This window comes from Spermophilus citellus (genome assembly GCF_964194105.1).
Source record: "Spermophilus citellus genome assembly, chromosome: 3".
In the NCBI taxonomy this organism is placed as follows: Eukaryota; Metazoa; Chordata; class Mammalia; order Rodentia; family Sciuridae; genus Spermophilus; species Spermophilus citellus.
The window spans coordinates 34055671-34069446 of NC_138184.1; the positions used below are offsets into that span (position 1 = coordinate 34055671).

A 13776-nucleotide genomic window follows, 5' to 3' on the forward strand; every position below is an offset into this window, starting at 1 on the left:
GAAATCATGCAACTGAATAGTCTGCTGAAGTATGTAAATCATTTAGAAATGGTCCTAAATCCAACTTTTTCTGCATCTGAAAACAATAAGATTTCAGAGTAGGTAGTTGCTCAAAGCAAGAATGTGGGAAAATAAAAGCGATGTAAGAAAATTTTAGGGGCTGGGGATGTGGCTCAAGTGGTAGCGTGCTCGCCTGGCATGCGTGCAGCCCGGGTTCCATCCTCAGCACCACATACAAACAAAGATGTTGTGTCTGCCAAAAACTAAAAAATAAATATTAAAAAAATTCTCTCTTTCATAAAAAAGATTTTAGCATTTATGCTCTTTAGAAACTGCTATTACCAGTTCTCATCTATAATAGTTAACCTGAGGTATCTGATGTTATGTCAAGCACTTTTCCCAGTTTACCTTATTTAATCCCTAAAACAATCCTGAGGCAGGTGGCAAACAACTTTGCTAAATTTCAAGTCATTAATGATAAAACCAGGACCAGGAAACAGGCATTATATACCAGAGTGAGGCTCAATATGTTCTCTTAACTACAGATACACCATATATCTGAAAGAATGAATGAACTTTAAGATACAAAACTCTGTACTGTCATTTTTCTTTCTTACTATTTAGGGTACAACTGTATGCGTAGTGGAAGTCTACCATATGGCTTTTTTTTTTTTTTCTCATTGCTACTTTGTATTAATAGCCTGGGTCTTATATCACAAGTCCTCATTTTAGTTGTAGGCATTAAATAAAGTAAGCACATGTGGCCTAAGCCCAACATAAGTGTCCAAAATGTAGGGGGTTATGGAGCATAAACCAAGATATAAAAGGTGAAACATTCCAATGAAAGATTCTACCGCCACTGTTACTAATGAGGTTTTTCTGTTATAGAGGTCATCTTGATGCCTGATCTGGACAGGGCAGATTTCCCAGTAAGTTGCTACCCTTTTCTAGTGAGCTGCTGTTATCCTGGCCCCTTCCAATTGAAAAGATCAGAAGCAGGGGAGAGGTCTTTCTGAGTGAACTACAGCTATAGCAAACCTCTTCCATCTTTCTTCATTACAACCACAAAGATCTCAAATTAAAAGAACTTCTCTACTTAAACAGAGATATCTTTCCCAAAACTGATAGATGTATTCTGATTTCTCAACAGGCAACTACTTTACAATTCACTTCATGATAACCAAGAGCTCAAATTTCAGATGTGAAATTGGCATTTTGTATAATCAAAATGTACAATCAGAAACAATTCTGCCATTTAAAAAACTTGAAGTTGATATTTAGGCCCGATAATAACTTCAATACTACCTTTTCTCTTGCATTAATTTCTTCTCCACATTCTTCTTCAGTCTCATCAGTTATTGCTGTGGGCTCTAGGGCTTGCTGTAGCATTTGCTCCAGCTCTTTTAGTAAAACTTCTGTCTCAGAAACAACTAAAGGAGTATCATTAACATATCAAATATGCTGCACCTCTTAATTAATTTGATATAATTGATAATCTTAGCCACCAGGAAAAAACAAATCTTCTAAATGGTACAAGATTTAAAAAACTAAATATTTCATGTAATTTGTACATATGATTTTGCTTGATCCAAAATTATTATTATTATTATGGATTTGCAAACTTTTATAATTGTTCTTTGAAAAACACAGGCAATATTCTTGCTATGTATATACCACAAAATATCTCTGAAGTATAAAATGCTCACCCGAGTTGTGTTTTTTTTTTTTTAAATTAGGAGATCAGGGCACCAAACTAAATTACTTTTATTACAGAGAATAAGTAGCAAAATTTTTCTGTAAGAGCCAGAGAACAAACATTTCAAACTTTTTGGTTAGACTGATCTCTATGACAACTACACAACTGTGTTGTAGGACAAACTGTAGACATGCACTAAGGAAATTAGAATGGCTATATTCCAATAAAATTTTATTAACAATAACAGTTAGCAACTGGTTGCCAATCTATTTAAACTATTATTCAAAAGGAGAACCCTGTGTTTAAATAGCTAGGCTGAACATAGATTTGTCTGTTTTTAACCCAAATAGCAACATATATTAATTTCCTAAATGATTTGATAAATAAAATACTGCATTTACAAGAAGCACTTTTTTCATTATTGTGACATAAAAATTTAAGTAGGCAAAATTCAATTAGATTCTTCATTGACCTTGCTGAAATAAAACAATATCCTCACCAAAGATAAAGAAACCTAGTATAACTCTATAGAATCAAGTTCTGATCAACAATATGCATTTGAATTCTTGATTTAAACAATATAATCATTTGTTTTTGATATAGGATCTTATTGAAGCAAAGATCAAAAAAAGTAAGCCATGTGTGGCCTGCTGCCCTACACCACAGACAGATGGAGAATCTGAGAAGCTCTTCCATAGACAATATAATTTGGAGGGAAAGGCCATGAGTATGTGCCCCTTCTTCACTCTGATTATTAAAAGCTGACATATAACATATAACCTCCTCTTATTTTGGTAGGTCACCAAAAATCACACCAGGTACAGCAGCTGAAAGTTCATGGAACATGAAAATGTACCCAGGCAAGACATAATAAAGTTTCAAAAGTGCTAAAACAGTTATTAAAAATAGTGTTAAATGAAATTATGGAAAGTTATCAAATTGCAAGTTTCCAAAAAAAGAGAATGAACAGCAAATGTGAGAGGCAGAAGACAAAATAAATGCTCTCAGTTGTCATTATAGTACTGGAAAAACAATTTCAGTTTACACTTTTTGCACTATAGGTTCTGTCTACGAAAGTGATTTTTCGGAGGCCAGACACAGTGGCACATGCCTGTAATCCCAGCGGCTCAGGAGCCTGAGTTCAAAGCCAGTCTCAGCAAAAGTAAGGTGCTAAGCAACTCAGTGAGACCCTGTCTCTAAATAAAATATAAAATAGAGCTGGGGATGTGGCTCAATGGTTTAGTGCCCCTGAGTTCAATCCCCAGTACCAAAAAAAAGAAAAGATTTTTTTGGGTCAATATTTACTGCTTATCCTAAGCACTTTATATTTATATTCAATCAACAAATATTTACTATGTACCTACTAGGGACCAGGAGCTCCACAGGTTTAGAATTCCTGACCATACTCTCTTCCCAGGTAATCTTTGGTTTTCTCAAGGGAAAGCTCACTTAGGGAAGCTTTCTTAATGTAGAATGATAAACTATTCCACACTATGGAATATATTCTCATATTTAAAAAACAAAACAAACAAAAATTGCAATTAAAATGTTAGTTGTATCCAAATAGATGTGTTATGCAGCTATTGCTAAAGACTAAGAACACAGATAATAGAATGCTCCATTCTAGAACAGTGGAATTAAAAATTCAAAATGTATAAGAGTCAGTTGGAGAATATATTAAAGAAAAAGGATACAATTCTATGTCTATTGAATTAGAATTTTCTAGAGAAATATATGTTTTTGTTGAAGCACTTTTAATGAAATCAACCCTCATATTTTGATAGATTTCTTATTAGTAACCTCTTACTTAACAGATAACTACTGTGGCTATCTTATCTTCACACCAATTTCCCAGTACTACTCACAAATGCTGTGTTTTCCTACTTTAGATTCTGAGTCTATGGAAACTGACACTGAAATTTAAAGAACTGTTGAGATGAATTTGAGCTATGCTGTAAAGGAAAAAATGGCAAACAAACATCTTTATATTTCTTACATTAGGCTAAAATACATCAATTTATAATTAATGTCATCGCCAAATGGCATTGTAATCTCTCTGTTTTCAAGTGATCTGGAAAAATACACTGCCTTTTGATCAGAGGGTAGACAAATAATAAAGGATTTCATAAATCAACCAGTGTTTATAACATTAACTTGACTGATGTCAAATTCTGTTTCCAGAGGAATGGGAGGCTTGCTTTACTAAACACTTATTCTTACATTGTAAGCTAAAGTTCAAAACTAATTCTCAAAAAATAGCAGTTGCTGTAATCTACAAACTAGGTTATCAAAACTGGTCAATGATACCCTCCAAAAGGTAGACACAAAATAAATGCCTTTGCTGATTGCATGACCAATCATCTCCTATCAATACTGATTATACTGTAGTTTCACTGACTTGCTTTTATTTGTTGTTGAGAGTAAAGTGGTAACATTATAGCTACTCTATCACTCAAAGAAAGAAGGAGTGGGGGGTTGGGTAGAGAGACCAAAGGAGATATCTCTAATTCTAAAGCTGACATCTGGCTTTTAAAAATCAGTGTGTGTAAAATAAATCCATTCTTGATAAGAAATAAATCACTGTCTCAAAAATCAGTCAGTATTTAAAAAACTTTCAAGAGTATACTTAGGGAGTTTTTTTTTTAATCTCTATTTCTTTAATAAATGTTTACAGAAATTATCTTTCCTTATTTATAAATTATGGGTTGAGTTACCCCAAAGTTTGTATTTAAAAAAAATTAATTTGCAGAGTTATTTCATTGTTTAAATTATGTAAGCACCTAATAAAGGAAGCAGGTGAGGAGTAGTATTTTGTTTTGAAGTAGCCACAAATATTCATACACACACACACACACACACACACACACACACACACGAAAGAATAAAATACAGACTGAGTTGGGTTTGATTCTCAGCACCACATAAAAATAAAATAAAGATATTGTGTCCACTGAAAACTAAAAAATATTAAAAAATTCTCTCTCTCTCTCTCTCTCTCCCCCCCACACACCCCCCTCTCTCTCTCTTTAAAAAAAGAAGAGATCACTAAACAAACTGAAATAGGAGGTATGGTACAATTTGGGAAAGGGGGATGAGGGGAATAAGGGCCAACACCACTTTTGGCTTAGAAGTTAAAAATGTTAAACCAAGAGTTGGTAGGCAAACTGTATCATGAGTAGCAAAATAACCTTTTTCCTTGTCACTCTGTCTAAATCCTGAACTTAGGCCCCAAAGCCTTTCATGCTCTTTCTAGTTTATCCCGTAAGCCAAACCTTTCCTATATTAGCCATCCTCTTCCAAGATTATTTATATCAAGTGACTAATTAAACAATTAATGTTAACAGGTTATTAGTTGGCTCTTAATAATATATTTACTCAAACTTTTAAAGATCTACCTGTTCAAAATGAAAATTTGCCAATAGAAAAAAATGAAATAACAAACAACAATAAATAAAAAGCTAAAATAAATAAAATCAAATAAGGAAAACATGAAAGGCAATAATGAAAAAAACATGTTCAGACCAACTATAATTGCTGCACCAAAACCTCCATGAATTTAGTTTTAAAATTTCTCATAATCATCAGGTGTGGTGATATACACAATCTCAGCAGCTTAGGAGACTAAGGCAGTCAAATTCAAAGCCAGCCTCAGCATTTTGGCAAGGCCCTAAACAAATTAGCACAATAAAATATAAAATTGTCTCAAAATAAAATATAAAAAGGGCTGGGGATATTGCCCAGTGGTTAAGCACCCTGGGTTCAATCCCTGGTACTACTACTACTACTACTAATAACAACAACAACAACAACAATAATTCCTCATAATCTAAGCAACCAAGGAAATAGCTACACACTTTCATTTATTTATTTTACTAAGCTAGGTGTCTTTGGAAAAGTCATATGACCTATTAAGTACCTTACTTTCCCAATCAATAAAATGGAAGGTAATGTAATATCCACTTTACCTAATATAAATCTTGCATGGATTAAATATACAAAAGTATATGAAATATTTAGAACAGTAAGGAGATACAGTAATTTTTATAGGTGCTGGTCATCATCATTATTATTGCTAGAACCATATCTTCATGATAGATGGTTTTTCTTATTCCTAAAAACTGAAAAAAAATGAGTTATAGGGAATAATGAAAATGTAATAGGAAATTATATTGATGTTACCATAATTATTCCTGACAGGAATTGTCCCCAAAATGCAGACATGCTTCACTAGTAGTATTTCTTAGATAAATCTATATAGACATGGGCATATAGTTTAAATTATTTAATGATCTCTCAGCTTTTTCTATTAATTTCCAAAAAGCAGATCTGATCTTCATTGGATAAGAGAGCTCTTGCTGCATCTCTTTTTCACAGACGAGGAAACTGATACCTGGAGAGATAAAGTAGCTGTACTTAATTAGCCCTTGTCCTAATCCCTAACTCAGGGCAGTGCAGAGAGAAAGAGAAAGAAGGAAAGAGGAAGAAAGAGAGGGAGAATGGAGAGAGGGAAAGAGAAACCGCCTGTGGAGCAGAAAGCTCACCCAGGAATAGCAAATCTGGTATAGGAAACAAATGGGAAACTTTAACATCTGGTTATATAAGGAAATTGATTTAAAGAAGGAGGGCAGTGATTCAAGAACAAAGCACAATTTTCTTCTGTCATTTGATGCAGGACTGACGCTATCTTAAACTTCAAAGAAATAAGAGATATCAGGTTTGAATTGAGGGAATCCACAGAAATTGGGTAGGAATTTTTTTAAAAAATGAGGAATTTTAAACTTGAAAAATATTTCACTTTTTTTCTGGGAGTCAGCTCTTAGAAAGAATACAGTACACCAGATATTCCTGCTCCCTATAGTTCATGATGGGATGAAGAAATAAAACACAGATTAGGTTAGTTGATTTAACAAATAACCATATAGAATATGAGATTCCTGGAGGGGTTTCCCTCTACCTGGATAACTAGTGGGAAATATTCATCCATTATTTCTAGTCAATGGCCTCCTGGCTAGAAATGACTTCTGTAGTATCCTATAGTATGTGAGCTGGAGGGGAGAAGGATGCTGGTTTTGGAGCCCTCAGCCACAGTGCCTAGATCTCCAACTGGGAAATCAACTCAGAGATAAGCAAACTTTTGCTTTTCTACAGTAATATATGAACTGATCATGTGAGGCAAAGGGAGGAAAGAGCTAAGAAAAGTCATCTCAATTAGTGTGACGACAGCAGCAGGTTAAGTTGGAAAAGAAAAAACAGAATTTTGTGTGATTTAGAAGAGGAACAAAAGGATTTTAAAAATCCTTCTGCCCGTGTTATACTCTTTTAATGAGAAATAAGTGGCTTATTTAGCCAATTGAAATGCAAGGCCATAGGATATGGGGGTAGCTTTAAGGAGAGAGGGCCTATAGCATCTGTAACTCCTCTGGGTTTAATGGGCTTTGAACATGCCTGCCAAAGTTTTATCTTGTAAATAAGCATTTGCCTGCTTCTCAAGACTAATGAAAATGTAGGGAGAGTAAATGATACTTTCTCCCCGAATTTCACATTTACCCTACTGTGTTATAATACCAATGACAATTAATTCAGTTGGAAGCCCCAGACATTTACTTTATTTCTTCTCTCCCTTTGGACTATTGTAAGTTTGGAATGGAGAAGTCTGGATTGGAATACAGTTGCTGGTATTTCCTCCCACAACTGTTAGTGCTTTATTTTAAAAATTAAATACAGGACAAAGCCAGAAAAAAATAATTTAAAAAACCAGAAACCTAGAGACAACTGAGAAGCCCCTGTATATAAATCAATACTGAAAATGACCTATTAATGTTTCTCTCCTATAAATATACAACAGTTCTTTTTTTCTTTCAAAGGAAACAACTACATCTTGTAGAATTAGACATATGCAAAAGAACTAAAAGTAGAACAGGACTTCACATACCCATGCTTTCCTTTGATAAAGCATCATCTGAACAAACATTTTCAAAAGAGCATTTTAGAATAGCTTTCCTAGAAAAAGAATTGGACAGATTTAATTTCAAATGTTCAATTGTATACATGTAAATGACCATTCATGAGTATTCATTGATAACTGTAGATTATTAGTATTTATTTAACTAAGGTACTTTTTCTTGGTTGTGTTATATAGTAAAATACAATTATAAAAAGAGAGGACTAATATTGATTTAAGCTGTCATTAGGCACAATACACTGGTGATCTACTTAACAGTATACCCAGTTTTATTCATGTATATTCTCCTTTAAAAATCTATTAAGTATTTGCTCCTCTCATTTTATGAAGAAACTGAGCTATCTGACAATAAAGGTAAATGGCTGAACATTATAGAACTAAATTCTGTTAAGACTGCAAATTCATGCTTTTTTCCATTATACTATGTTGATGATTTAAAGCAGAATTTTGTTCAAATCCATTTTCTCTAAACATAAGTTATTATGAAAGTCACTTCACTTCTATATGCCTCAAATTGTTCATATTTTAAATGAAGATAATTATGATACACTTTCTATTTACTTGATGGAATTACTGTGAAGTATTACTGGTATAAGGCAATGAAAGTCCATTTTAAAAAATTAGCTATCTTCTGGAAAGGTAAAAAGAAGAAGAGAAAGACTATTAGTGCCAGTTTTTATTTTTGAGTAGAATTCCTTTTAACAAACACAACACTGATTATATTCTTTAACAAGTATGGCTGATTCAATGATAAATACTAAAATTTGTCATTAGTGGCTTATTAGTTTATTATGAAGCCCTGTTTCTGGTTTGTATTACCAATTTTAAGCTAGGATCCTTTTCATCTAGTTAGTAAAATAATATTAATCTTTAAAGTTCCAATTACAAAACTACGTATTTATATGATTATGAAACTTTCTCCATATTTCTAAGATTACTATTAATAATCTTATAAATTCTTTTAGAAAACTTTAAACATAATGTTTCCCTAATAAAATGGAATCAAGAATTATGGTAAATGTCATATAATAATTAAAAAAAACATATATACATATTTACATTTTATCATACTACCAGCATACCTTTTTCTTTTTCTAAGTTTGGGCTTTTTCTTTTCAATATTAGTTTTGGAAACTTGCATCTATAAAACAACAACAAAAAAGAACTGAGTTAGTTCATATGGAACTGGATGTACTCACTATAATAATGGGATCTACATGGTTCAAGTATTTTAGCTGAAGAAAAACTCCAGTCCATATTACTAAACAATTAAAATACATACTATCACATCAAACAAGGTCAGGTCTCTAATTCACTTATGACTTATAGAAGAATTCTAAAATAACCAAAAAGCACTTCTAGAAGAGAAGAATCATTGATTTAATCAGGGAATGATTTTAAAAACTCTTTAAATACACTGAAGAGAAAATAAGTATATGGAAATATATTGAAGAGATCACCAAATCTATAAGAGAAAGAAAGAGAATTTTTCGAAGAGCAGTTAAGAGTATGGAGAAATATTAAAAATGTTAAATGGAAAATTATAGAAATAAGGATTTTAAAATTTTAAATAAATTTTACTACCTTATTTTGTTATAACTTTTCTATATTACAATTAGATATTGTTCTTATTTTTTCTGTGCCTAATTTATAAATTAAACTTTATCATAAGTGTGCTTGTATAGGAAAAAGCATAGTTATACATAGGATCCTGTATTATATGAAGTTTGAGGTCTTGGAATGTATTCCCTATAGTTAAAGGGAGACTACTTACTGTATATCCATACAACAGAACATTATTCAGCCATAAAAGTAATGAATTACTAACAATTGGGTATATCTCAAGACCATTACTCTAAATGCAAAGTGAAAAGCCAGACCATAACTTTCCTATGTGCCTACATGAATATACAGTGAATCTCACTATCATGTACATCCATAAGACTAGGATTCTAATTAGAATAAGATACACTCTTTGTTTGTAAAATATGTCAAAATAGGCTCCACTGTCATGTATATCTAAAAAAAATTTAAAGTGTTCAGAAAAGGGAAATCCATTGAGACAGAAAATAGATTAGTGGTTGCTAGGGACTGAGAAGAGGTAGAAAATGGACAGTGATTGCTCCATTCGGAGTGATGAAAAACCATTATAAAATTGGATACTGGTATTGGTTGTACAACTTTAAATATGCTAGAAACCACTATATGATATATTTTAAAGAGTGACATGTATGATATATAAAATATAGAGCAATAATACACAATTTAAAACATTTAATGGCATAGAAACATTGAAAGTAAGGAGCTGAAATAACAAAAGTATCTAATGTAGCAATAATAATGATAGAAAAAGTAGATATAAAGTAAAAAACAGAGTAAAAAAAGGTTTACTACTCAATGCTAAAAGAAATAATTCACCTCCAAAATATAATTGTCCTGAGCTGTATATTCCTAAAATCTTTGCTTTAAATATACAAAGCAAAATCAGAATTATAAGTAGAATTTGATGCAACTATAGTTTATCTCCCTTAAAATTTTTGTAGAATTTATATCTTTATAGAAGATATAAAAATCAACAAAGAGTTCAACAACACAAATAGAATCCTTGATCATATAAATATATATTGGCTCTGACACTGAATATTAAAGAATACACATTCTTCAAGCCTGAAATATTTACAAATTTGACCACTTACTAAGTCACAAAGGAAGTCTTAAAAATATTAAAATAATCTCTGTTTTTACCTCTTTCACTGAATAAAATTCAATAACATAGGAAATCAAATTCCAAAAGATAGCAGACTAAAATTTGTAACAGAGTAATAGGAATAGAAGTCATACTCTCCATAAACCTTTACAGAAGAACAGTATGATCTGTGTCATTTGGAAAAATAGAATTTGTCCCATATTTTCATGATGAATATATGAGATTTACCACCGGATAACAGCCTTTGTTTCTATGCCATGTCTTGTAAGCTGCAGGTACACATAAAGAATTTGTGGGATTAATTTTGGGAGAAAAATAACATGTTGGGGTAAAAATAGACATCAATACAAGGGGGAAAAAGGTGTGTTACTGTCCATTTTTCAGCAGTATTCTCTTGGATTTAGACATTTAATGACATTATGAAATTTATCCTGAACTTCTAAGCCAGAACTTCAAAGCAATTCTCTTTTCAAAATGTTAGCTTCTTTTATTTCTTGTCTATTCACTTCAACCTGTCAAGTGTGAGAAGTTTCATAGCCCATTTTGTCTAGTCCCTTCACTGTTTTACTGATCTTGATTTTGCTGTTTCTGAATCAACCACAAGTATAGAAGCAATTTTTTTAAAACTTACTTAATGTTTGGGAGCCAGAAGTACCATTTATAATGTATATTTAAAAGCTTTAACTATAATAAGTGAGGCTTGAATTTAATAACTCTCAAAATATTATTAAACAGCTTAAAATACATTAAACATCATTCAAGGGAGGTTTGTATGAAATACTCTGGGAATTCATCCTATGATGCTAAAGACTAATGAGCTTCTTTTCGTGACCTTTTTACCTCAAAGTAATGTTTCTTCCAGGACTCAGTTCTCTCTCTCTCTCTCTCTCTCTCTCTTTCTCTCTCTCTCTCTCCATGCATAGTAAAAAAGGATATAGAAATATTGGCAAAATCATTGATCTACATCTCCAAACACAATGTAGAGCTATTATTACCTTGCTGTTATAAGTATCAGCCTAAATTATCTGTAAATTAAGTGTGAAGTAAAAGGGTTACTATAAAAGGAAATAATATTAATGTAACAAAATGAAAATAACTATAGAATTAATAGAAAATCCCATACTAACCAAATAAACTAGTCAAAATTTGCCTCCTACTCCAAGCCTCTGATAAAGTCTGATGTGATTGAGATAAGCACAGATTGTGACATGGAAGGATCCCAATTTGATTCTAACTCTGGCACTTACTGGCTGTATCACTTTTGGTAATCACTTGGCTTTTTCCAAATCTAGCTAAAGTCTGGTATAAATACTTAAATATCTACTACCTAAAAGACCATTTTGCATTTTAAGGTACTCTGCTAAATTGTGGTAAAACATAACTACCTCAAAATATTTAGGGGAAGATAAAATCAAATAACATGTCAGAAAGTATTCAATTGTACTTATCAATTAATTGTCCCAATCATTATCTATTACTGGACAGGGGTCCAAATTTTATCTGTTTTCTTTATAGCATAAACCTAGGCAACTTGTCATCTTAGGATGATTAGTCTTTGAGTAATATACTAGTTTCCTTAGGCTGCTATAACCAATCATCACAAAGTTGGTAAGGCAACAGAAATTTATTATCTTACAGTTTTACACAACATAAGTTTATCATTTACAAGTCCACTCTTCATTAAATTAGAGCCTATCTAATCTTGGATCATTTATCTCAATATCCTCACAGTAATTAGATTCACAAAGACTCTTATTCCAAATGAGGTCACATACTGGGATTCTAGAAGTCTCTTTTGGGGGACACTATTCCACCCACTGTAAGAAGATACAATCTTCACCCATCTTTTCCACTTCTTTTCCCATGGTTGTATAATAATTTCCCTATTTATCTAGCTCAGTTCTATTCAGAGGAAGGACCACAATGTGACTTGATCAGAAACACTTAAGAAGATGATAGAAGTGCAAATTCTCATGCCTACCAAACAAGAAACAGTAGGGATGGGGCCCAAGAATCTGTACTTAAATATGCTAATTAGTTGACTCTTATGGTCTCAGTCCACAGATGACCAGCTCCATTGCTGTAGAGACCATTGTGGCAGATAAGAGTGGTAAAGAAAAGCAGCTCAGAACATGAATCAGAGAGAGAGAGAGATAGCCACCAGGAAGCAGAGAAAGCTTCCCTCACCAAGAACAAAATATACACCCAGAATACACCCCCCAATGACCCACCTCCTCCAGCCATACCCTACCTGCCTACAGTTCCACTCAGCTAATCCCTATTGGGGGATTAATGCAGTGTTTAGGCCAAAACTCTAAAAACCTAATCATTTTACCTCTAAACTTTCTTGCATTGACTCACTCATGAGCTTTTGGAGGACACCTCATATCTAAACCATAACACTAACGTTCATGAGGCAGTGGTCTAGTCTTTCCCAATATCTACACAAATATACTATATACATGTCAGTGATTTTAAAGAAACCGATATTGAAAGGTCAATAAAATAGGTACTTGTCACTCCGTTTTTCTATATGCTTAACAAAACACTGTTTGCTAATCTTGTTCCCAGGATATGCTGTCCCCAACTGTGAACTGTTTGCTAATCTTGTTCCCAGAATGAGCTGTCCCCAACTGCCAAACTACAAAATGTAACTTCTCTCCCTGCCCTCTCCAAGGAAAGTATATAAGCTCTGCTTAAGCTGTTCTCAGGGCTCTATCTCTCTTTGCTATAGAGAGCTCTGGGCCCTAGCATGCTGGTCTCCAAATAAACCCTCCCTTCTGCTGTTGCATAAGACAGTCTCTTGTGGTCTCTTCCTCCGACGTTTCGCCGGACCCTTACAGATATAATTATTAATTTTTCTCTTTCTGGATATAAAAAATAAGCCATTTACTGAAAAAGAAATATATATAATTAATGATAATTTGAATTGTGGACTGGAATGGCAAATGATAGAATTGCCTTTAATTACAAAAGACAGAAAAATCCTTAAAAATTGTGTTTACATCAAATTTATATATTCTGACTTGACACTGCCCATTTCCTTAAGTCACTACTCATCTGAACAATTAAAAAAAATTTTTAAGTAAAAGGTATAAGTTTGTTAGCTTTGTCAAATCTGAATGTGTAAAATATACCTCCAGCATTCTGTGCTCATAGAAGACATAAATATGTTTTGTAACTTTGACAACTATCAGTCGATAATCACAAAAGAGCTATGTACTTTGAACTGCCAAAAGTGAATTTGTGTGCTTTGAAAAATGTACACAAACTCCTTGTTAAAAGTGATCATAGTCAGGCACAGTAGCGCACTCCTGTAATCCCAGTGGTTCCGGAAGCTGAGACAGAAGGATGGGGAGTTCAAAGCCAGTCTGAGCAACAGCAAGGCGCTAAGCAACCCAGTGAGACCCT

At 32.9% G+C, this 13776-nt stretch overlaps 1 protein-coding gene across 2 annotated transcripts in view; it reads right to left on the bottom strand.

Moving 5' to 3' along the window:
- The window catches only part of ZCWPW2 (zinc finger CW-type and PWWP domain containing 2), a 147963-nt gene that overhangs the window by 2658 nt on the left and 131529 nt on the right, over nt 1–13776 (bottom strand). For both annotated transcript variants that reach the window (XM_081285004.1, XM_081285003.1), the window contains 3 exons: nt 8741–8799; nt 7629–7696; nt 1306–1430 (listed from right to left, as the gene is read on the bottom strand). In XM_081285004.1, coding sequence (XP_081141130.1) covers nt 1306–1430; nt 7629–7696; nt 8741–8799 — 252 coding nt within the window. The remainder of the gene's footprint in view (nt 1–1305; nt 1431–7628; nt 7697–8740; nt 8800–13776) is intronic.